Source organism: Nymphalis io, chromosome 7, assembly GCF_905147045.1.
Source record: "Nymphalis io chromosome 7, ilAglIoxx1.1, whole genome shotgun sequence".
Classification (NCBI taxonomy): domain Eukaryota; kingdom Metazoa; phylum Arthropoda; class Insecta; order Lepidoptera; family Nymphalidae; genus Nymphalis; species Nymphalis io.
The window spans coordinates 9,723,418-9,749,706 of record NC_065894.1 but is presented as its reverse complement, the minus strand read 5'-3'; the positions used below and the strand labels follow the sequence as shown (position 1 = coordinate 9,749,706).

The window sequence follows — 26,289 nt, the reverse complement described above, 5'->3', positions numbered from 1 at the left end:
GAAGGAAAACATCGTGAGGAAACCTGCATGTGTCTAATTTCATCGAAATTCTGCCACATGTGTATTCTACCAACCCGCACTGGAGCAGCGTGGTAGAATAAGCTCCAAACCTTCTCCTCAAAAAAGGGAGAGGAGGCCTTAGCCCAGCAGTGGGACATTTACAGGCTGTTACTGTACTGTACTGTATATGAGTGATACTAAAATATTTGTTTTTAAATAACAATTTTTTTCTCGATATTTCGACGTCTTTTAATTTATTTAATGAATGAGATAGGCGCCACGAAACCAACACTTACGTATAGTATAGAATACATATAGAAATGAACGTCTCGATCAATCGATCAATCGTCTCGGGTCAATAGTTCATTACATACATCTTTATCGCTGATGAATTGCAATCGATATTCGTTTAGAAAATATCGGCCTTACTTATAAATGTTCAGAGGGCGATTAGTTAAATAAAGAAACAGGATTATTAATATTTAAGGTAGATATTTAAAAGAGAAATAGTAGATATTAAAATAATAGTAACAGTAACAGCCTGTAAATGTCCCACTGTTGGCTAAACCCTACCGTCCCTTTTCAAGGAGAATGTTTTTGGAGCCTATAGGTTTCCTCACGATGTCACGTCAAGCACGAGATGAATTATAATAATAAATTAAGCACATGAAAATTCAGCGGTGCTTGCCCGGGTTTCAACCACGATCATCGGTTAAGATTCACGCGTTCTAACCACTGGGCCATCTCGGAAAATGACATATCGACTATTTATAATAGTGGACATTAATAAGCATATTATATTCGCCGATTTCTTCGTCATTTATGGACCGATTTTGAAAATATTATTTTTTTGTTTGATAGGGTATACTCTCGCGCTGGCCCCATTGTCAGATTATAATTCTCCTTATTAGGGAAATCCCAAGCAAAACGAGGGAAATCCTCAAATTTGATACTCATGTACAATGTACTCATGTACATTTGATATGAGAGAGTTTAACAAGAACTTTTTCGTATCAAATTTAATTTATTTACAATAAAAAATAAATATTAATTTTTATTTTATTTAATAATAATACCAGAAGAGTAAGTTATCGAATTACGCTTTTTTATTAGATAGTGATTCTCTATTATTTAAATAATTATATTAGAATCATCAAATTGAAATTAATAATAATATTTGAAACTGGAAAGGGTTCGTTATAGGAATGAGTAAGGCATATTTTGATATGTTTACATGACTCATTTTAATACGTGATCATATAATTCAAAACGTGATAGTGATTGCATATCGTTTTAATTTAACATGATTATGCGTATAGTTCACGTTATATATTTGTAAATATTTACTTTATGTATTTAATAATAAAAAGTATTCGATTCTATAATAAAATTCCACGAAGAAGTAATAAATAAATTTAAATCTTAAATTGAATTAAATTCAGTCATAACGATTAATTAGTCTGTGTATTTTTTTGTTTCTCCTTTTTTATATTCCGACAAAAGTACTTTTTTTTATTAAATAACTTTGTCTTAATTTATAAAAGCAAGTGTAACTCTAGACGTAATAAAATATAAAAAGGAAATTGCGTTGTGCATTAAAAGAAAAGTAAAAGTTATGTCGCGATGTTTTTAATCCACAAATGCTAAGGGCGGTGAGATTAATGGAATAAAGAGATGCTTCAGAGAGATGTTTCTTAAAATCTTTTCGCCGGGCCCTTCAGACGGGATCTTCAGATTGTTATTTTTGTTTTAAGCTGTCAAAAATTTACTAATTTCATTATAATTAAATTGTATATTATTCTTAAGGTAGAAAAGATTATGATTAAGTTAATGAATGAATGTTTATTAAACGTAAAAACGTGATAGAAGAATCTTTTAAGTTTATCAGACTTCATAATAATATTATAAATGCGATAGCAGTTTTGTTTGAATGTTTACTTTATCACAACTAAGCTACTGCACCGATTGTTATGGAATAGACATATAAATGTCAGTACAGTCTATGACATTATGAAAGTTACAAAATAAAATACATTGTCGCTAAAAAGGTTTAGTAATTTGGTAAAATCATTTAACATCGTTATAATTTTTTACGTTATCAGGGGCAAAAGGGCAAGAAGCTCACCTGATGGGACGTTACTACTACCGCCCATGGATATTTGAAACACTGGAGTTCCTACAGGTTCGTTGAGAATTTTAAAGCTGATTAATAATGACTCATATCATGATAAAACTACCAATAAAATATAACCTTACGTTTCTAACAAATTGAAATGGCTGTCGTTAAAAAGACATTGATTTCTTCTCTAATATCAGTGATCTACCGTCGGTTGCAAAGCAAAAAGACCTAACGCAGGATCCACGGTCTGGCGCGTGTCCAAAAACAGAACACGCTGTATACACTATACAGCTGTGTTATGTTATTACTCACGCCGTATTACATGTCGACATGAATCTTATCGCTATCGTCATAAATACTAATATAAATGATTACGTTGTTGTGTTTCACTAAACCTCATAAAGTAAAGAAGAAGTGACATGTTCAGAAACGCGACTCTAAAGCTCACAATAATTAAACACATAACATCTTAGTTCCCAAGGTTGGCGGCGCATTGGCGATGTCAGCGATGGTTAACATTTCTTACAAAGCCAATCTCTATGGGCGTTGGTGAGCACTTACCACTTGATGACCTATTTGCTCGTCCGCCTACAGTAACAACCTATTAATGTCCCACTGCTGGGCTAAGGCCTCCCTTTTTGAGGAGAAGGTTTAGAGCTTATTCCACCACGCTCCAATGCGGGTTGGTAGAATACACATGTGACATAATTTCATTGACATTAGACACATGCAGGTTTCCTCACGATGTTTTTTTCACCGTCAAGCACGAGATGAATTATAATCACAAATTAAGCACATGAAAATTCAGTGATCCTTGCCCGGGCTTGAACCCACGATTATCGATTCAGATTCACGCGTTCTAACCACTAGGCCATCTCGGCTCGTCCGCCTACCAATACTATAAAAAAGTGCATAATGTTAATAATAATTAAAATATTACGCAGCAAGTGGTTTCGTAATCTATTTATTGTTATCTTCTTTATTACGTACATTTATAAGAACAATTATCGGCTTTACTAATAAATGTTGTTTAAGGGATCGTTGGTTAAACAATGCTGTCTTCTTTTATCGAATGTCAAATCAATGATGACAGAAAGAGAGTATTCAACTAAACCGTCGTTATTAATCGTTTATAAATAAGACCGTATGTGTTATTTAAAAGATAATTCGCGCATAATAGATCTTTTTAACATCAGTAGTGAAAATGTTAGTATTATACTTTCTAAAATTATTGTACTTTAGAGATTTTGTGCTGCAGTATATTAAAAAAAAATTTTTAAAAAACAAAAAAAATTTTTTTAACAGTTTTAAAAAAAAAGTTTTTTATTTAGTCTTAGATAATATTAACTTAAAAGTCCATTCAGATTAATAACGTAGTGCCATGTCTATTTTATTTTGATATCTATGCAGATTGCTTAGTGACTATACGTGTTACAATATTTTTAGTACACATTGGCTTTATTTGATGGGCGGCTAAAGCAAAGGTTTGATGTCAATGTGTGATATGAAACGCTTTTAGAATGAAAGTTTTAAAGCATAAACGCTTTTACGAGGCTTAAACAATAATTGATAGTATATAAATACATATTTGATGGGTAGTAATGGGTTATCACTAAAATTATGATAGTTATGGAATTTTTAGATATTCCTTATTGGATATTTGAATGTTTCGTTAACTTATTATTTTGCTTCACGTTACTTTTTGACTTCCTATTCGATTGTTCTTTTTTTTAAATATATATTTTTTTGTAATCATCATTCAACAGTGAATCAGTGAATCGCTTTATTTATTTTGAAGTCACGTGCCCACAAAAACGTCCAAAATATTATACGAATTTTAGAAATCTTGATAAAACGTAACAGATATAAAAGATATAAATCTTTATTTTAATTGCGTCGTAAGCTTTTGTCTAGTCGCCGTCGTATTAGAACTATAATACCGTCAGTTGAAAATGCGAATAATTAATAGCTGTCTTTGAAAGATAAAAGAAAATAAAGAAACAGTTTAGTGAGAAGTTTGCCCTTTAAACATAGCCTCTCGGGAGAGATCGTGACAAATTTACCAGTAATTACGTTCGTGACGGACGGACAGACGACCGACGAATATAGATAAGTTGTTAATATTGCGGGAAGCGTCAACGTTTCCTGTGACAATTTTGGACGTGATTTCCTGTGAGGAATTTCACGGATGACTTAATGTATTCAACGTGGAAATAAGAATTAGCATAAATTATACCAATATTATATAATATTTAAATAGTAAACAAACCTTTGCTATAAATTGATTATATTAGCTGTAAATAAAATTTTGAATTTCTAATTATTTGTAGTTGAAGACGCCTTTAGTATAGAACATGTAAAAGCTGTTAGGAAACTTTTTCATTTAACAATATTATATTGTGTCCTTTGAATTTGAATTTAGAATCTTGTTAGCACAAATTTCGAATTTCAAATTAATGATATCTGTTAATCTTATCTTAGATAGACGGAGTTGTGAACATTGAATTTTTAAGCGGAACCTTTTAAAGAAAATCGCTTCCACAATAAGTATCAATAAGCCGAGATGGCCTAGTGGTTAGAACGCGTGAATCTTAACCGATGATCGTGGGTTCAAACCCGGGCAAGCACCACTGTATTTTCATGTGCTTAATTTGGGTTTATAATTCATCTCGTGCTTTACGGTGAAGGAAAACATCGTGAGGAAACCTGCATGTGTCTAATTTCATTGAAATTATGCCCATGTGTATTCTACCAACCCGCATTGGAGCAGCGTGATGGAATAAGCTCCAAACCTTCTCCTCAAAAGGGATAGGAGGCCTTAGCCCAGCAGTGGGACATTAACGGGCTGTTACTGTACTGTACTGTAATAAGTATCTAGAACATTCCGTTTACATTCGAAAAAAAGAAAATACGACCACAAAAAAGAGAACGCAATACAAAATTAGACGGGCATTAGACGTTCGTAAAACCGATATAAGTGAGATTTTCAATACAAAGAGATTTTATTAAAATTTTATTTCCCGCCAGCTGTGCCCGTTTGCCGGGTGAAACGAGAATCTATGCAAATGTGCAATGCGTCATACTATGCAGTCTCATGAATTATTTACCAGTAAGGCACTGATAACTTGTGAAATTATTTCGCTTCAGGCTTTATGTATGTGGTACGTAATATTGTACTAATGAAAGATACAACGCCATATATTTTATATGCTACTGGCCAATACTAGTTACTTCGTCTGCGTTGAGTATGTTATGTCGGCATTTACGGATAGTGTTTTTGAATTGAATATTTTGATAAATTTCTTTAGTCATCAAAAGCTTATCATACAAATTCATTCAAGGAAATTATAACAGCGACAGTTTTTACAAAAACAATTGGTAATAACATTTTATTTATATATATATAGATTTAACATAACGAGCGACCTGATGGAGTAATTTTATAAATACGATATTAATTAATTGATATGTGTTCTTAATACGTTTATATTTCGATAATCGACTAAAATTCGAATTATTTTCAATTAATGAAGCATTTTCTTAGAATTCTCCTCTTACAACCTGGGTTCCTTCAAACTAGGCTTGAAGAGGCATCTTGCAAGGCGGGGGCGGCTAGTGCAGAACATTCTTCCCGACTGTACTTAGCCGTCGTCGCGTTTGGACTCCACTACCACATGCCATCGTGGAGTGGAGTCATTTGCTTTCCCGGTTTATATAAAAAAATGGAGCATCTACATGCTACTTTTAACTTTAGTAAGCGTATAATATTGAATCGTTTTAACAGATATTAAATTTATTGAATCATATCAAAATCCTACATCCATGCGCACAACGAACGTCGCTACATCGTCGCCATATTGTTAAATCACAGAAGTCATGTGCTACAATTTTAGGTCGTTAGAAGTTACATATAATTTTTTTTTATGTTACTATGTAACATTAAAAAAAAACTTCAAAAAACGTCACATATATATACACCAACGTAGAGCATACTTTTGGTGTCTTAACAGCTTAAATGTTTTACTAAAGATGATTTCTGTAATCATTCAGAAATGGCATTTTATTTTCCACGTGATCTCCAAAATTACATTGATAATGCTCAAATAAAATACAATACAATAATAAATACATATATAACTGCTGTAAAACCAAAAACTAATGTGATATAACGGACGAAGTTACATAATATTTACTTGGTGGTAAACCTTTGTGCAAGCCCGTCTGCGTTAATACCACTCTCCCATCACATATTCTACCACCAAACAGCATTATTTAGTATTATTGTGTTCCAGTTTGAAGGGTGAGTGATAGTGTAACTACACGCAAGGGGCATAACATCTTAGTTCCCACGGTTGGTAGCACATTGACCATGTAAGGGATGGTTAAACATATTTTATAGTACCAATGCTTATGGGCAATCTTTTGCACTGTAAGCATGGTCTTGGTTAGTAGTAAATGTAATAAATAATATCTAAAGTAAAAGTAATGTGCAAATTAGCTTTTGTTGTATTGTTGTTAACAAATCGTTGTTCGCGTTCTGATATCATTTAGGTCAAAGATACATTTTCTAGGGTCATATTCACTAGAACCCCATAGCAAAGAGTTTATTGCGTGATAAGAGAATTTCTATAGAAACGAGGTCGGGGCGTTGCCATAAAACACTATAAAAAGTGGAACGGCGTGCGGTAATGCCGAGTTCATAGTGGCGAAGTGCACGTTTGATGAGGTCCAATATGTCCAGCGTGGACGTTGGAAATAGGACTTTAAAGAATATTTTTATGACTTAAGAGCATTGGAACATACTTGGATAAAATATTTGTTTCGTGATTAACATTATAACCTACATTTTTTGTAATTTTTTTTTATTTATCTTTATTTTTTTTTTATTTAAACTTAGCATTGACTTAATTTTCTTCTGGCTATAGCTGAAGTAAGATATTATCTTGTCAAATTTTCTATAATAAGCAGTACATTAAACTTTATTTTTTTTAAATATTTTCGCTATTGTTACTTCTTTTGTTCTGAATAAAAAATAAATCCTGACCTTTTTGGGTGTTCTAAATAAAAATATAAAGAAGTACTCATTATAAGCTACAGTAACATCAACCAGCTAAAGAAAAAAACTTAACACTAGAGATGTCCGTAGTTACAGAGGTTTTTAAAAAACAATATATTTTATATATTATATATATTTTAATAATCATAGTATTGAAAGCTAGTTACAAATACAAAAAATACTTTTATAGAAAAATGTTAAGAATGGGTTTGCGTGAACGTTGAAAGGTCACGTGATACAAGCTGATGAATGGGAGCCGTATTTTTTTTCTAATTTATTCAAAACGGTGGCATTTATCGTTATACTGACACCGTGGTGTGTGTTGACTGATTAAAATTGTAAAGTTCGTAGAAGTAAATCTAAACAGGTTTTTATAATAATAAATGCTATAGTTATTCTGTCTGTTTTTTACTTTATCACTACTGAAACACTTAATCGATTGTAATGAAATATAACCTTGAAATAACCTAGAACCTTAAATAATTTCATAATTAAAATACCTTTACCTACCCACCTAATTTAAATTAGTACCCACAGGTATATAAATAGAGTAGACAGTTGCCTGATATTAAATTTGTGACTAAATTATGGAAGGAATTTTATCGAGGGTCAATTAAAATATCCCTTGGTACATGTAGACCACAGAATATTCTGTGAAACCCACGAGGCTCATTCCTTCCAGAATCTAGACAATTGAGCCAGTTTTAGTAATTTAGTACATTTAAGTAGCGAATGTGGAAGAAGATTAATTTTGTTAATTGGCAAACTTTACCCGTTACTTTAACGAGGAGCTCGGGGGAGGGATAGATGCAGTTTAATTTAGATTCTTTTAAGTGTAGGAAGCGTCTTCAATGCTTTTAGTTCTTAGTCGAGTAAGAAGTTTCGTTGTGTAACCAAGTTGCAAGTTTTAAAACCGAGCGTCTTAAAAGAATTAGGAATGAGCGTTATCTTAAAAAAGGAAATTTATTGAATCCACTGTAAATTCGTTGTGGTGGCGGTGATTTATCATTTTAAATAAAATCTCAATCGTATAAAACCTTTTTGTAGGAAACTATTTAATTTTTATTTTTATAAAAGCAAAAAAATCACGAAATAAAAAACTGCCATAGACTACAGCTTTTTGTATTCACATGCTAGATGTAGCGATTAATCCAGCAACTGATCGCTTTGTCTGCTCCGTAGTTTGCAGGTTATTGCTCTGTCTGAGTCACTATAGACATCGATTCTGCGTAGCGTACGCCAAATATAAATAATAATAAATATATTTTTTGCTTTTTTTACTCTCACATTAAATAGCTACTACATCTTAAATAATATTTAAGGATAGGTTCAAATTTTGTTTTACTCAAAAATCAATAACATATTGACGAAAATGTATAATATGATGTAATAAATGGCAATAAATAGACATACTACTTAAAAATATATTTTCTTCAATGAAAACCTTTCGTTTATGTAACTTACGCTTATTTTGTGTATATTTTAATTACGATTCTCTTTCTTAATAGTGGTTACTTTGAGTTTACAACGTGAGTAAACCTTACTTGTTACAACAGTCAATCACCTTTGTTGCTTTTGTTAGTAAATTTTACGATAAAACGCGACATGTCAAACATGGCGGGAACGTAACGCGCGTGCGCACAACGAACAGCTGGTTCATCGTCGCCATATTGTTAGGTCACGGAAGTCATGTGCTCGAGTTTTACTACCACTATAATATTAGGTTGTTAGCATTTACACATCAATTGTTTTATGAAGGTTAATATGAAATGTTATCGGATAGAAATTATGACACGAAATCTTTTCTGCTTATAACGAAGTATCTGCATGTTTTTTTTTAAATAGGTACAGATAATAACAAATTTGTTGATTGAAAAACTAATTATTGCTGTTTTATAATAATTGTTTGTTATACTACTAAACATATATTATGTTAGAAACGATATTTAAGATTTGCGTTTCATTGTATCAGTCGATTTTTTAACATAAATATATTTTGAACTCTGAATATAACAGCCTTATATTTAATGTCTGAGCATATTTATGAATTTCCTGTAATTTTTTTTTTTCTTAAATGTTTTTAAATACAGTGACATATTTTTGATTACAAAAAGACCTGAGGTTATAAAAATACGTTTGTATTGTACAAATGACATTTTAATCAATAATAATGACATTATATTGTACTCACGTATTTCTAAGAATATAAAATAATTTCTATAATGGTTGCAAAAATATTAATCATAGAGTGTTCCTAAACACTTCTGGCTTAGGCACCATGTGTGTAGGAGACATTAGTAAAAACAAATAATAGTTTAATTACTTACGGGTGACTGCTATGAATTTGGATCCGTTTTCTTCAGAAGCTGTCCCCTTTTCTCGGCAAATTCCGCACTCAACCTATGCGCCTTTAACGTATTGGACTTCGACATATCAACACTAAAGCTTTTTTTATCACTTGACAGAAAATAAAGAGAAAAATTCGTTGTATATGTTAGGCCGAGTTACGTATAATATTTCACACTGATTTTTAGAAGCGACGCTACGAACAAATAATTAATAGAGATGCTATTGATTACTCTTTAATTCTGATCACAATTTCATATGGCAATGATATAAAGATGTATTTAATATAGTTTAAAGTATTTATAATATAAGACGGATTTTCTGGATGCTTCGTATTTTACTACAGTTAAAATAACATGGATATTATGTATATACAGTTTTAGATGTGAAGTTACTGCGTATGGAGCTTGGTATCGTGTAACTTGAAGTTGGGTTGAATTGTGCGCATGCGTAGAAGGGTACCCGCTAAAAGTAGGGTCACCACTTTTTATATGTAATAGTAGAAAAATATATACTTAGGGTATTAGAAAAATATTTACTGCCAAAGAATATGTATGTTAGAAATCAATTTTGAATGTAATGATTATTTAATTACTAGTAATATGACGTGATTTGTATATAATTAGAATTATTAATAATATTGTAAAAATGAAGTTTTGTACAAATACAATTAAATTCGAATCACGTGGTATTCCTATCAAAAATAGATTTGTTATATTACCGGTGCTAGTTTTTCAAAAATGCTTCTGTTTTTTTTAAAGAGATTTCGATTGTATTTTCATACAAATATGGATGAAAATCCTGTGTGTAATACTTGATGTTTTGTGTACAGAAGCGAAATCCGCATAGGGCAGATGGTAGGGTTATTACGTCATTGATCATTATATGTGATAAGTAAAATTATTCTTTTACTCAATCGTAATCATAATAATAATAAATGAAAATTATTAATCATACAAAAGGAAAGTTACTACTGTGCTTAACTTACAATTATATAAAACCTTTTTGTAGGAAACTTCTTAATTAAGATGCCTTAAAAATGTACATACATTACAGATTTTTATACTCAAAATCTTGGCGTGGCGATTAATCCATTAGCTGAAGGCTTTATTATTTAATAATAATAAATGTTCTTATTAACAATAATTATAAACGTTTTATGATCTTAAAGTGAAGCCATTTAATAAATTAAGCCGTTTTATATTTATTTCACTCCTTTTTGTTTGTTTTTACAAGAGGAGGACGGGCAAATAGGCCACCTGATGGTCAGTGGTCACTACCGCCCATAGAAATTGGCGCTGTAAGAAACATTAACATTGGCTGCCTCGTTGATCGCGGCTAGATATAAAGCCGCTGATCCGGAGGTCTTGGGTTTAATTCCCAGATCAATAAAAAGTTTTTTGCCAGAAAATTCTCAATAACAGCCCGAGGTCTGGAAGTTGGATGTGAGTACACTCCCGTGCTTCGAAAAGCACGTAAAGCCGTTGGTCCTGCGCTTGAACTATTTCCGGTCGTGTCGTATTACCGTCCTATCCGATTCGGAGAGCTAGGGAATAGAAAGTGCATCTGTGTTCGCGAACACTTGGGCACTATAATATCTCCTGCGCAGTTCGCTAATCTCTTTTGAGATTGGCCGCAATCGGTCTGAAGGACCTTAAGAAACATTAACCGTTCCTTCCAATGCCGATACGTCAGTAACATTGGGAACTATGATGTTACGTTCCATGTGCCTTTAGTTACACTGGCTCACCATTAAAGACGGAATACAATACTTAGTATTGCTGTCTAGCGGTAAAATATCGAATAAGTGGGTGGTACGCAGACGGTCATGCACAAAACCCTACCACCAAGTAAAGTATCATACTAATTATTATTAAGACTTTTGTATAATTATAAATATATATAAATAATAAGCCTTATTAATTATCTTTCTTACATTTCCTCTCAAATTTTACTTTAAAAGTATTAGGGACAAATTTAGGTCAAGATAAAGATAGTGTCTCAAGAAGTAGTTAGGTTTTATATTTATAGCTGACGAGCTACAAGTATGCTTGTATTGTAAAAACACTAACAAAGGTCTAGGTTATGAAAAATATCAAAACAAACAAGAAAACTAGGTCATGTTTTACTATGCAAGAAAATATCAGTACTTTATATAAGCGTAACTACTTGAAACTTAGATAACTTGCCCTATTTAAAGTTTACAGTTTAAATCTTTTTTTATTATTAGGCTGAATACTTTGTTTTTTTTTTTATTTATCTGTTGCTTTACAACGTAAATGCATTAAAGTTATTTAAAAAGTAAAATGTTTTCTAAAATCAAAATATAGATTTTCTGCCGTCTACTTCTCGGTCAGAATAATGAAAACTGTTAAAAATACAAAGCATTTTATGTATAGGTTCTGCTATGCATTAATTAAAGGAAAGCTAAACGAAATGCCGCAAAAATAAATCTCCACAACAAATATGAATGAGTCATTTTGCAATCTGGAAAATCAATACCATCCCGAAGGATCGACTATGCAAGTGTGCACTCTCGTGAGCCATGGTACGGTCTGCAAATAACGAATTAAATTTTTATTAAATTTTACAAAAATGATTATTTTTATTCTGCTGTAATATCTAACATATTCTATATTGTGTCTAATATTTTAAATTGTAATGTTATGATCTCCTATCCGGATTAATTATAATAAAAAACATATGTCTGGTCGTATTGTTATGTTTAATTATCTGTAATTCTATAATCAGTTAAACCTGTGTTCGTTACCACAGCTCTTGTTTGTTTTGTTTTTCGTAAATCCTCCCGTTGCGTCTATCCGTCTTTCTGTAACGCGATAGACTCAAAAACCACGAAGTCGAAGCATATGCATTACGATCTAATCGTATCACATAGATTCTTATTCTTCTCGGAGCCGGGACGATAAATAAACGTATAAAAATATTAAGAGTTAAAACTATAAAGCATAATTATAAATAACGCATCTGCCCGTGCGGTTTGCGTACGTCTGTTTGTTAAATGTATTGAAGTTTTTAATTGTTGTTAGATGACATAAAGAATATTTCGACAATACTGACTATTGCTACTTTCCGACACTTTACAAATTTATTTAATCTAGATTAATGTTGAACATAATTTATGCTGCTGTTCGTACTAATATTTAAACCCTCGTAATAATCCCGAAACATTAGTTACCCCATCCGTTGGTTGTAACGGCTTTTAACAATTGTCCCACAAGGGTGGCGGGGCCGCTAACTTGTTTCGATAAATTATTGTATCAATGAAGTGATATTTTTATATTAAGTTAACTGGTATTAGGAAGTTTCTCTCCTATATCGATACGATATAAACAAAATTAAAAGCAATTTATGTACTAAGCTTATTTATAATAAAAACCGTGACTGTACAACCGTATATAACTTTGTATGAGTTATCTCTATTATGAAAATTGTTTAAATAAATCATAATAATGTTAATATATATGATATTTGAATTTATAGTACTGGCTACTCAACATCACGCGGGAAAAATACGGTATATTATGATATTTCTTTGAAATAATGAAATGTTAACAAATGTTAATACAGATTTGCATGAATCCAGGCAATCTATTTGCCCGTAATACATTTCTCATCTTACTTAATATATGAAGTTAAATTTCCTATATTTAGTAAAATATGTAACATAAAAACATATTATCTTGTCGCTGACTTTACTATAGGCTTTCGGATTTATATATACCGGGTCTTATACACAGAGTTTTATAAATTATTGGCAGCGTTGGCTTAGAAAGCGTACGGTTTGCCAATTTCCTCACCGTTTGCTTTTATATAATAAGGTGTATAATCTCAAAAAATATAACACATATATATTACATACAGTCCAGGTATATTCGTTTTGAAACATTCTATTGGATTAGTAATTTTTTTTTAAAATATTAGTACGAAGTATAATCTTTGTTTTAAAATATCATTTCTTGATTTCAATCAATGTAACTCCAATTACAATATAAATAAATAATTTCGATTATAATTACTTGTATCGTATAATGTTAGGATTGTATTGGAAATAATGGCTATTAATAAAATTTAATTATAAAATCAATACTAACTAAATTATTGTTCGTGGGTCTTTTTTTATAGTATAGGAATGCGGACGAGCATATGGGCCACCTGATGGTAAGTGGTCACTAACGCCCATAGACATTGTTTGGCATTGTAAGAAATGTTAACCGTCGCTTACATCACCAATGTGCCACCAACCTTGGGAACTAAGATGTTATGTCCCTTGTGCCTGTAATTACACTGGCTCACTCACCCTTCAAACCGGAACACAATACCAAGTACTGCTGTTTTGCGGTAGAATATCTGATGAATGGGTGGTACCTACCCAGACGAGCTTGCTCTTCCACCAGAACTGTAATTAAATCGTTTTTTTAACGTTGATGACGTCCACTTTCCTAGATCTATTTCTCCACTTTGCTCGATCTAAAGTAAGTAAGTAAGTCCTCCTTGGTGAGATCGTGCTTTCTCATGTCGTCATTATCATGTCACGACCTCAAACCAGCGTTTCTTGGGTCTGCGGCGGTATCGGGGGGTGCTAATTATCCAGTTTGCCCACGTAATAAAATTAAATAATAATATGTAAGTCCAAGGTCTGTGTAACTCCAAGGTGTTCTCATTTCAATGTCAATATATTTACTAACCATTGCTAAGTTTTTATTTAAAGAGTACATTAAGGCAAAATTTTCGGTCGGTCGGTTAATAAACTTCGGTTTTCTTTAATCTTTGTATTTATATTAAAGAAAATATTTTTATGGCAAACGCTTGTATATAAATAAAACCGGAACCGATATGTTAAAAATATGTCTTTAGAATTTTATGAATATTGTAATACGGAACTAAGCTCTAATTAGCATACTTTAATAACGAAAACTAACTTATAGCTGGAATAATTACGGCGGTTTTACGTGTGAAAACAGAAATCCATTAAAGTAATAAATATAAAAACAATCATTATAAAAATAATGTTTTTCACAATTAATAAAAGAAACAAACAAACTGTTGGACAGGTCCAAATGATACTAGCATAGTATTACGTCATGGATTCAAAAAATATTTAAAGAACATTAATTTCTAAAGTCTTATTAATATTCAGCGAAGCGAGATAACAGCTAGTGGAAATATAATTTGGGAAGGCTTTTGATGAAGGTTCCTTAAAAGGATTTTCTGATTTAATGTTTCCTTTTTTGCTGACCCTACTGAGTTTTATTGTAGCTAAGTGTGCCGCTGTTTCTATAGCCTTTAGAAAAGGATGACAAAAACTCGTCATTTGTAAATAATTATGTGTGTATATAATAATATTATAATGTATCATATTAAGTTTGTATCATAATATTACTAAAAATGTAATTTCTTAACGGTTATAATATTAAAACTAATGGTAAATTAGCTATATTTTTGAATGTTTAAAAAAAATATTATCTATGAGAAACTGTGGAAAAATAAAATATTGTCTTTGTCTAGTCTTACCTTATCTTCCGCCTCCTCCGCTCGTCCTTCGGCTTCCAGAACTCGTTGCTCGAGCTCCGAAAGCTGTAACAAAAGAAAAAAGTTTATTAGAATGATACAAAAAAAAGCTATAATATATTTTTATAATTATAATTTAAGCATATTTTTTATTTTACATATCAACCTAAAGTTATATTTCTGTTCGTCAAAGCGGATAAAAATCCCATACTTGGCTAAGTCACTAACTGGCACAAGACATCAAATCTCAATTCTCAAAGAATAAGACGTGTTTCCACTTGAGACTTGTGCTGCCATCTATTAGTAGCCTAAAATATATCTTATGAACTACAAGCTTGAAACGGACGAACTTCTAGAATAATTTCACATATTTTGATGGCGACGAAGCTCCGCTATCAACAGATAGATGGCGTTGGAACTCGCACATATTTTATTGAACCACGTGGTTTACGCATGTATAGGTTTTAGCTATATTTGTCAGGGAGGCTGTGGAAATAGTATTATTGTTATGTAAGAGAGTGTATTTGTGCGGTTTCTGAGGTATGGGGAGGTGAATCGGCTCGTGAAAGGGGGTTGAACCAAAGCAGTGATATATGTATGCAAAGGAAGGAATTAGGCTGTGTTATAGGGATTTTATTCGGTTGTTGAGGATAAAAGGGATTAAAAAATTTTACAACCACCATTTGTATTATCGGTTTGCTTGTGTGATCGCATTTTAAGTTTAAAGACAGTATAATATTGTAAATAACATTTAATTTCGGAATGTATATATAAAAAAAATTAATTAAAATAAGAAGCAAATGAAGTAAAATGATTGATAACTATATATAGATATAAGAGTTCACTTAAATTAAGCAGAATATTATTTATTTAAGTAAGCTCTTCTAAGCCCTTTTTAATTGTTACGTTTCAGTATTCAATTAAATATTCATACACCTAGGTATATATTTAATAACACGCTTGATACATAATACTTGCCAGTTAAAAATAACTCCATTCAATATGGAATCAGTGCAAATATACATGAAACAGTATTTGCATAGGAATTCTGTATTACATTCGATACCTGAAGGTAAGCCAGACTTGTAACGAACTCACAAATAAAAATGCATTTCAAATGCAACGAACGTACGTCAAAGGAAAAAAGGCAATATATCGAAGGGAAATCGTATTTTAAATTTTCTGTTTAAAATTATTTTAAACGTGTATCTGCATATAGATAAAAGGACAAAACTCGCTTAAATCTTCAACATCATACAATTAATCTGTATCAAATGTCTTTCTTTTTTCGGATTAGTTAAAACCTGACGTTATCATTACAATAATATATAGCAACGAAGTGTATATAATCATTTTATAATATTATAGAATACGGGCCACACATACAAGAGAGTAGAGACGCGTAAGAGAGCGTCATGTCGTTTGCCGTCACGACATAGGCGACGGGTTTACCATAAGGTACGCCAATACTTGATAGATTTTTACTAAGCCGGGACAAGACGATCCTTGATCGAGATGGGATACCCGTAAATAAAATCCGTATCGTCTTATATATCTGGAATACCCTCCCGACCTCCGTTTTCCTCACCGCCTACAATATGGGTACCTTCAAGCCAAGAGTGAATAGGCATCTTCTAGGCAAGTGCGCTCCACCTTAGACTGTATCTTCACTTTCCATCATCATTATGATAACAGTCAAGCGCTAGCCTATACATTTAAGAAAAGAGAAGATGATCATTTGATAATATTGACTTGATTACTAAACATTAATTCTCAATTGCTGGTCATTTCGTCACTGTCCCGACACTGTCAACATGTGTTTATTATATGTCTAAGCAACACGTTCACAGTACTTACCGAGCGATTATAGTTCTTAAGCGCTATTAAATAAAACTGGAATTTGTAGAGCCGGTTCATTAATAGCTTCGAGTATGGGGTCACAAATCGCCATTAAGTTCGTAATCGCGTCTGAACCAGGATATATCTATGAATCTTAGTCTGCCGACGTCTAATATGCTGCATGATTTGCTTCGCATATATTATATTTAACGTAAGTTCATACGAATAATATAAATAAGAGAGTTCAGTTCAAATAATAATTTGTATAAGTAGTGAATAGTTTTCCTTTCATTAATATTACTAGCACTTTGCATAATTTATAATGAAATATTAACAAAGAATCGTAGCACGCAAATGTCCCACTATTGGGCAAAGGCTATTAAGTAAAATGTTTGGAGCTTATTCTATAGGAAACAAATTGATGTACATGTACATGTTGCAGAATCATATCCGGGATATGTTGGTTTCTGCACGATGTTTTACTTACAAACACAAGATAAACATGTGGTATCTCATGGTTTTGTACCCGCGCTCTTCGATTAAGTTCCTCGTGTACTATTAATAAGTATAAAAAGTTTTTAATTACTAAACATGTTGCACGTTCTAAAATGAAACAAGTGACAGTCAGTGTTTATTCTTAATGACTCTTAGTTTGAGTAATCGTTCTATGAAAGACTTCCTGTTTATATTTTAATTTGATCAAATTTTTATTAAACAGTGTTTTTGCTTACTACATTTTCTTAATTTAAAGTTTTAATTTTTGATATATATTAAAAGTTGTGGGCAAGCAATTTGCAACGATAAATTCAAAATCAAAAATATTCTATGAGACATAAAAACACTTTTGAATTGTCACGTTACAGTATTAAATTAAATGTATAACTGCCACCGGTTCGAAAAGTAAATTCTATTTAGAAAAACACACAAGAAATTCTTTAGTTTCTTTTCTATTAAATAAATAAATAAAATAATTATTTATAATGTTCTTAAAGAGTGGGTGGTAGAGCTTTGTGCAAGCTGTTGTACCACTCACTCACCAGATATTCTGCCGCAAAACAGCAGTACTTGGTGTTGTTGTGTTTAGGTTTGAAGGGTGAGTGAGCCAATGTAATTACAGGCACATGACATAAAATCTTACTTCCCAAGGTTGGTGGCGCATTGGTGACGTAAGCGATGATTAATATTTCTTACAATGCCAATGTCTATGGGCGTTAGTGACCACTGACCATCAGGTGGCCCATATGCTCGTACATCTTCCTATTCTATATAAAAAAAAAATCTTTATTGGTAGGCAAAGTTTAATATATATAAAATAATATTTTTGATGACTCATTACACACAATCGAATCAAAACGGGAAGAGTGCAGTCTCTAACTACGGATGAAACTATTTTTAGTCCCAAACGTATTGTCGATCGTCAAATTACTAAGGACTTTTATTGTATTCACGATCGAGGCGTGTAATAAAAAATGGCTGTACCCTAACAGACACTTGTGCGAATTTTTCTGACACATAATATTGACATATTGGTTGTATATGACAGAGACGAAAGGAATCTATAAATGTTTTTATTGCAGACTTATAACACATACATATACATTATACATATACAGTAATAGCCTGTTAATGTCCAAAATGGGCCCAGCAGTGGGCTTAGGCCTCCTCTTCCTTTTGAGGAGAAGGTTTGTGAGCTTATTCCACCACGCTGCTCCAATGCACCCGCATAATTTCAATGAAATTAGACACATGCAGGTTTCCTCACGATGTTTTCCTTTACCGTTAAGCACGAGATGAATTATAATCACAAATTAAGCAGAGACAGAGAGGAAAGGAATCTATAAATGTTTTTATTGCAGACTTATAACACATACATATACATTATACATATACAGTAACAGCCTGTTAATGTCCAAAATGGGCCCAGCAGTGGGCTTAGGCCTCCTCTCCCTTTTGAGGAGAAGGTTTGGAGCTTATTCCACCACGCTGCTCCAATGCACCCGCATAATTTCAATGAAATTAGACACATGCAGGTTTCCTCACGATGTTTTCCTTTACCGTTAAGCACGAGATGAATTATAATCACAAATTAAGCACATGAAAATTCAGTGGTGCTTGCCCGGGTTTGATCGTCGATTAAGATTCACGCGTTATGACATAGTGGTTACTAGGTCATCTCGGCTTTTTTTTAAACACATATCATGTACATTATATGTATATATAATGCATATGTGTGCATGAATATTTTTTTTAATATTGATGTAATTTATTTTATGGTTAATTAGTTTTTCAAATGGAAATGCAATAAATAATATAACTAATGTTAAATAAATGCGTATTATAGTAAGACGTCTACTTTGAATTTTATATATTTTTTAAATATTTTTATTAGTCAAAACTTAACCAGTTCGAAATAGAACAAGACTATTCTTACGCTTTTATAATAAAAAATAATATGGATGACAATATTTTTTAATTTATTTCCATCTTGTATTTTCAACTCGATTATATGAAACTGCTAACCGCAATGATAAGATTGTATTGAACGAACTAAACCAAGTTTGGCTTTCTCTAAATCTGTTTTGAGCGTTCTCAGTGGGGCTCCGGCTCCTCAACCAACATCCGTCAAATTTACAAATTTGATTTCCGCAATCATTTTATTGGATGGGGAATTCTAAGTAATAGGTAAAGACACGAGTTATTTGAACATTAGAAAGGCACTTAGTGTTGAGACCAAATCAAACAATAGGTATACCTATTGTTGATAATTTCTTGTATCTCTTTATATGTCTTTGGTGTAGCGTTTATTTATTTTTAACCGAAAAACAACGAGGAAGTTCTCAATTTGAAAAAGTATATGTATATACATTTATCTATGTATGTTCGGTAACTTTTTGATAATGAACCTAATTAAATTATTCTTTTTACGTTCGATTCAGTACATCTCCAAGGTATTGTGTCTAATATGTATACCTGTCTGTAAACGTCAGTTTTTTATAAAATTTAGAAGGTAATTGCTTTAAGTAGTCATTTATCTAGTACCTATTCATTCAGATTAAACATCACATGCACGTAGGTTCACAAATCTTAAGTGAAGTTATCTCGGAACAAGCTCAAGTTGTAACACACCACGCGTGATATTCGTGTAACAAAGTGGCAGCGTTAAGCCAAAGCAGTTTAATTTTCTGCATCGAAGCCGCACCCGAAGATTGGAACTGTGAATCGTCGAATTTTCCACCGGACTTGATGCCTTTGATGTCCCTTCGCACGGAAAAGGAACCGGTAGTGTTAGTAGAGCAGAACTAAACGGATGACTTCGGAAACGGGGACGTTTTCGAAATGTTTTTGCGTGGAGAAACGTTTTTGTTTGTCGTTAATCTTTTTTACATGATTGGATACAATTGGAGTTAGAACATTCATCAAATAATAAAAAAACAGGCAGTCATAAGGACTGCTGATAGCAGTTAAAACTTGAAACTGTTAAATATATTTGTCCAACTTCAACATCTATAGGCACTCCAAGTAATAATTCTATCCCTTATTAGTATGTAGCTTTTTATTCATCAATGTACACAGTATGTCGCAAACTCGTTACAAAATATTAATACAGCTAAATTTAAAAAAATAATAATTAAAATACACTTATATTATTTGTATATATTGTTAGTATTTACACAAATTTTAATCATTATTATCCTCATTAATTTCCACAATAATTAAATTATTTATACATTACATTAGCAAGTCGGTAACGCGAAGTCACGATAAACGAGCGCAACAGGCCTAAAGAATATATATACTAATATATATAATAAATTTAAATTCATATGTATATATAGACCTATGTACATAATTAAAATAAAACCCAAAAACAAAACCAATAAAATGTCATGGAAACAAAAGCCCGTAAAGAAATACCAATATTTTTTCTAAAAAACGTAACTTTATTGATCCACAGTGATAGTATCGTCTGTAACGTAATGGCCAGTCCATTACATATATCTTTTAGATATGTTTAAGCAAACGATGACACATTTTAATAGCATGGTATTTGTTTACCGAAATTAACTATTTCATTGGTTTTATGTTAAAATCACGTGATCGACCCCTTGAGAATGGGCCAGCAGTGATAAAGTAATTATACGCTACCGTCCAATTAATAGATCAATCATAATACCTCACGGCTGTTGAGCATATTCATGGCAATTATGTGATTGATTGTTGTATGAGGAATTTACGGTTCGTTAACGTTTATTACACTTTTTAGTATACAGTTAAATCGAATTTAAAACGAAATTTGAGCGCACTAACGGAAGTGTTGGTATAACTTAGAGGCACCTACATGCCATTTATATCATTTTATATATATTTTTAAATAATTTAAAAAAAAGTCACGCTGGAGCCGTTACTTTTGAAAGTTGCCCAAAAATTCACCAAAGAGACCATTTTAAGTATAGTTTGATACTTCATATTATTTATTTTTGCTATCTATAATATATCTTCAAATAACTTTCAAAAAAAAATTATAAAATTTTCTGGTGTTTTTAATAGTTATTGAATACCTTAAACATACATACATAAAAGTAACGACAGGACAAATTTCAATTTAAATGCTTGAATGCAACTTAAAATGTATGTATATAATACCCCAGCAACTAGTGTTCCGTAACACGTATTGACCTAATGACCTTTCCACGCCACCCTATTTCTTCATAACCTTTAACATTTGTTTCAGGACGTTAGAATTTCTCGCCAAAGACGTCCGTTTTACTCGGCACTCGTTCGACAAATGATCTCTCAGACATGGAGCGACAGCTGTGTTCAAATATTAACAAACAACTCGACCTTGCTAACATAAAGGCACAGAATTAAATATAATAGAAAACTGTTGATAGTAGATAAGTATATGATAGTACTTTTTTATTTTATAAAATTTCAAATTTTTTTATGCTTGCATAAATACTTATTGGTGCAGATTTTTGCAATATTGTTATCATTATACTGGAAGGGCATTTGAGTTGTTATTGAAGATTTCTTCACAATGTGACTTCACCACGAAGCACGAGATAATTTATTTCAAATCAAACATAAAAAAAAATCAGTGATGCATGAAGCCAGTCAGGTTTGAAACCGTAATCTTCTGTTAAGATAAACTAACTATTAGGCTTTTAGACTTTAACACATATCAAAATATATCCATTAATATATATACATGAAACTTCGTTTTTTTTCTCGTATGCATTCCTGACCTATGTTGGACACAATGGTTACTGGTACTTACCATGAACTTAAAATTAAATAGGTTATCATCAGCATTACATATTCTGTCGTCAAACAGCAATATTTGGTAGTATCGTGTTCCCTTTTGAAGTGTAAGAAAGCCAGTGTAACTCCAAGCATAAGGGATATAATACCAGTTTTCAAGGTTGGCACGTTGACGATGTAAGGGATTGTTAATATGTTATTTGACCAATTGCTCGTGGGCATATCAAATGGTTGGGATAATCCACTCGATTAATATTTGATAAATCCATGAGATCGTTATAAGTCTTTTAAGTGACGGATTATACGAGGAACGCCATTAATGGGCCGAGTTATGAACTGACGTAACCACGGTAAGGCCTTCAACAGTTATAAAGTTCTATGTAACATCTTAGTGCGAAACACCTGCGTTAGACGATCGTAACATCTCACGAGTCAAGATGTATCCAGATATTTATTACAGAAACGTTTTTAAACTTCCATAATGACAATGAAAGTTAAAATGTGTATGATGTAAAGTTTCAAAAAGACAACGCTAAATAGCTGTACTTATTATTATTGTGTTCCAGTTCCAGTTAAAAGGGTCAATGAACTAGTGTAATTATAGGCAAGGGACATAAATTCTTAGTTGCCATGGTTATGAATGGTGGTGACCATTTACCATCAGGTAACATATTTGCCAGTCCGCCTACCTATTATAAATTAAAAACAATTTACCGAGGAATGATATAAAAAGATTATACGATGAAGAATGAAGTGGTTTTCTAATTTATTTACTATACATAATCCACAGTATTTTTCATGAGCATATAATAAACTCAGTATAGTAACAGCCTGTGTCCCACTGGTGAGCTAAGACCTTGTCTCCATTTTTAAGGAGAAGGTTTGGAGCTTATTTAAAAAAAAAAAGCCGAGATGGGCCAGTTGTAAGAACGCGTGAATCTTAATCGATGATCGTGGGTTCAAACCCGCGCTGGCACTACTAAATTTTCATGTGCTTAATTTGTGATTATAATTCATCTCGTGCTTGACGGTGAAGGAAAACATCGTGAGGAAACCTGCATGAGTCTAATTTCACTGAAATTTTGCCACATGTGTATTCCACCAACCCGCATTTGAGTAGCGTGGTAGAATAAGCTCCAAACCTTCTCCTCAAATAATTAACTAAGTACTGAATTAAATTAATCTCACTTGCAAATTTATAATCTAATTAATAATCAATGTCTTCAAGGGAATTAACTTGGCATCAGGTGATCCCTTGTCTAGCCCAGTATATCATTAAGCTATTGATTTCACTACCAAAAGCTATATTATATTATTAGCAATGTTCCAGTTTAAAGTTACTCAGTGTAACATGCCTAAAAGAAATAAAGTCTTAGATCTGTCATGCAGCGTTTATAATGTAAGGTTCGCTTAAATAATTCAAAGAACATTAAATGAAAATACCCATTTAAAATCAGGAGATAGATGGCTCGATATGCCATTAAGCTAAACAGGCTTCATTCGACCCTAGTAATCATTACGGACCTGCGAATGAATTTAATGAGTTCAGATGCACCAGTGGTTAAAACTCGTGAATATTATTTATTTTTATTTTTTATGTGATAGTTATTAAAAGATTTCTGATTTTATGTTTGTTGTAATGTTACGCTACAGTGACTAACTAATGTTAATTTTTTTGTTAGCCTTCATATACGAATGTAGTGTCCAGAATCGAGAAGACTCAATTGTAATTATTTTCGTTTCAACGTATTACTATGTCCTTGTCGATTGATTGATAATTGTAGTCAGTTTTGTGGACGAAATACAAAAAAAAATATTAACTGCAGATTTTCTGTTCAAACCCAGTAAGAACTGATTTGTCTTTTGCTTAATTCATGTTTATAATTCATATTGTGCTCAGTGGTGAAGAAAAAAACTTAAATAAATCTGCATGTGTGGACGAATGAGTTTCAACTAATCCACGTCGGAGCAGCGTCGAAAAAGCATCAAACGTTCTCGTCAAATTGAGAGGAGGCCGTAGTTTAGCAGTGAAATATTAACAGGCTTTACTATTTCTATATACTAATAAGTAAGTTCCAAAACAAGTGACCAAGTATAGCTCACAAGAGACTTCTTAAAAAGTAATTATTTTGGGACCATGGCTCATGTTTTTACTGGTGGCTTTGTGCAAGCTCGTCTGGGTAGGTACCACCGATTCATCAGATATTCTACCGCAGAATAGCAGTACTTGGTATTGTTGTGTTCCGGTTTAAAGTGTGATTGAGCCAGTGTAATTACAGGCACATTGGACATAAAATCTTAGTTTCCAAGGTAAAGGTGAAAAGGTGGCGCATTGGCGATGTAAGCGATGATTAACATCTCTTACAATGCCAATGTCTGAGCATTGGTGACCACTTACCATCAGGTCCGTATGCTCGTCCGCCTACATATAATATAAAAAAATAGTTATGGTTAATTATCCATACGGTATTATACAATGTCGAGATATTATATCTTTCAATGTGATTCCTTTAAGATCTTGATAAAAAAATCCATATCATATTAGCGTTACTTCTCTGTGACACAAGAGTGCATTGACCTATTTTATACTTTAATATAATAAACTGCACTCGAGGGAGATTCATTCCGCTTGCCATAAACAAGTACCAGTCTGTACCAATGCATCGTATGAAGTCATAAATACAGTTGAAATCTCATCCCTATCTATTTTTTATTTACCTGGCCCTGTCGGTATAACAAACTACAGGGTGCTTCCAATGAATTATTTTGCACGCCGTTTTTAGCTATCTGTTATTATTTCAGATTTATCTTTTATATGTAGAATGAAATACAGCGTGTATTATTTTTTTACTAACTTGTTGTACTGAAATAAGTTTTATGTATTTTTTAAGCAATGTATATGCCAGTATATTTCTAGTTTAAGTTGTATAGTTGAAAAAATTATAACATTATTAAAAAATTTGACAATAGTGTCCTTGTGAAATGTTTATTTCAGTTTTGATATATAATAAAAAGTGCAATACAACTTGATTAATATCAATTTGTCAACTAGTGATAACAAATAAAAGAAAGCTAAAAAAATGTATGTAATAAATAACATAATGATTTTGCCACTTCGGCTATTCTTAAGAAAGACAACTGCGCAGGACATATTGTAGTGCAATCTAACACGAACGATTGAAAGGAAAGTTCAGGCGCTGCGCGGGCTTACACGTGCTTTGTAACTGGTAGTGTAACTGCTAACTTCCAGAATCCGGGCTACTACTAAAACTCGAATAAATTATTTTTTAATTATTTATTTTAATGGCAGGGATTGAATCCAAGACTTTAGAATATGCAACCTAATTAGCTAGCTATCTATATAGCTAGCTGTTAATCGAAGGATTTCTATTTATCGATTACATAATTTTATTGCATATTCTTTTTCACATAAGACTTTCAAACAAATACGAGTTTCGATTAAATAAAAAAGTTGTTTCAATCTCAATAATAAATAATAAAACATACCTCCTCTATTTAGTTGCATAATACACGAATTCACCAGCAAAGCCATTCAAACAGGTGCGGTCATTAAAAAACGTACAAATCGAAAATACTAACAATCCACCAATCAAGAGAGTGGGGGCCAATCCATCAACATGTCTGCGGTATTCCAATTTCCATGCGAAGTTTTCATCGTCTCGAAAAAGCAATTAAAATAACTCATCCGTCCGACCATTCATCATCGACTAAGGCAACTTTTGATAGATTGAGTTTATGACATTTAGAATATAATTTATTACATTCTTGATAATCGAATATAACTTGATTCGATTATTTAAATCGAATTTTAAATAAAATGATGTGAGTGTCTGGGTACTCACGAGAATTTATGTGTAACCATGTGCCATGTACCGAACTCACACAAACATTAACGCACTTACGATTATAAAAACAAATCTTATGCTGATGTCATCTGACGCTCGAAATCATACGCTTACTGTCTGACACTTGAAGTCTCAGTTAATCCCTACCGTGTATCGAGTGCAATCATGTTGCTAACATCAAAAGTTGTTAAAATAAAAACAATCAAAGAATTTATAAAACCATTTTCTTATTCGAGTCTTTATTCATATACACTGGCCTCCAAAAAAATCGA

The 26,289-nt window shown here is 32.2% G+C and overlaps 1 protein-coding gene and 1 long non-coding RNA gene across 3 annotated transcripts in view; one reads left to right on the top strand and one right to left on the bottom strand.

The window, feature by feature from the left end:
- LOC126769428 (uncharacterized protein CG43867) overlaps window positions 1-26,289 on the bottom strand; it is a 327,165-nt gene that overhangs the window by 48,959 nt on the left and 251,917 nt on the right. For both annotated transcript variants that reach the window (XM_050488212.1, XM_050488213.1), the window contains exon 4: window positions 15,054-15,116. In XM_050488212.1, coding sequence (XP_050344169.1) covers window positions 15,054-15,116 — 63 coding nt within the window. The remainder of the gene's footprint in view (window positions 1-15,053; window positions 15,117-26,289) is intronic.
- The window catches only part of LOC126769574 (uncharacterized), a 114,853-nt gene that overhangs the window by 85,053 nt on the left and 3,511 nt on the right, over window positions 1-26,289 (top strand). The window contains exon 2 of the long non-coding RNA XR_007669400.1: window positions 24,476-24,555. This is a non-coding gene — a long non-coding RNA (uncharacterized LOC126769574). The remainder of the gene's footprint in view (window positions 1-24,475; window positions 24,556-26,289) is intronic.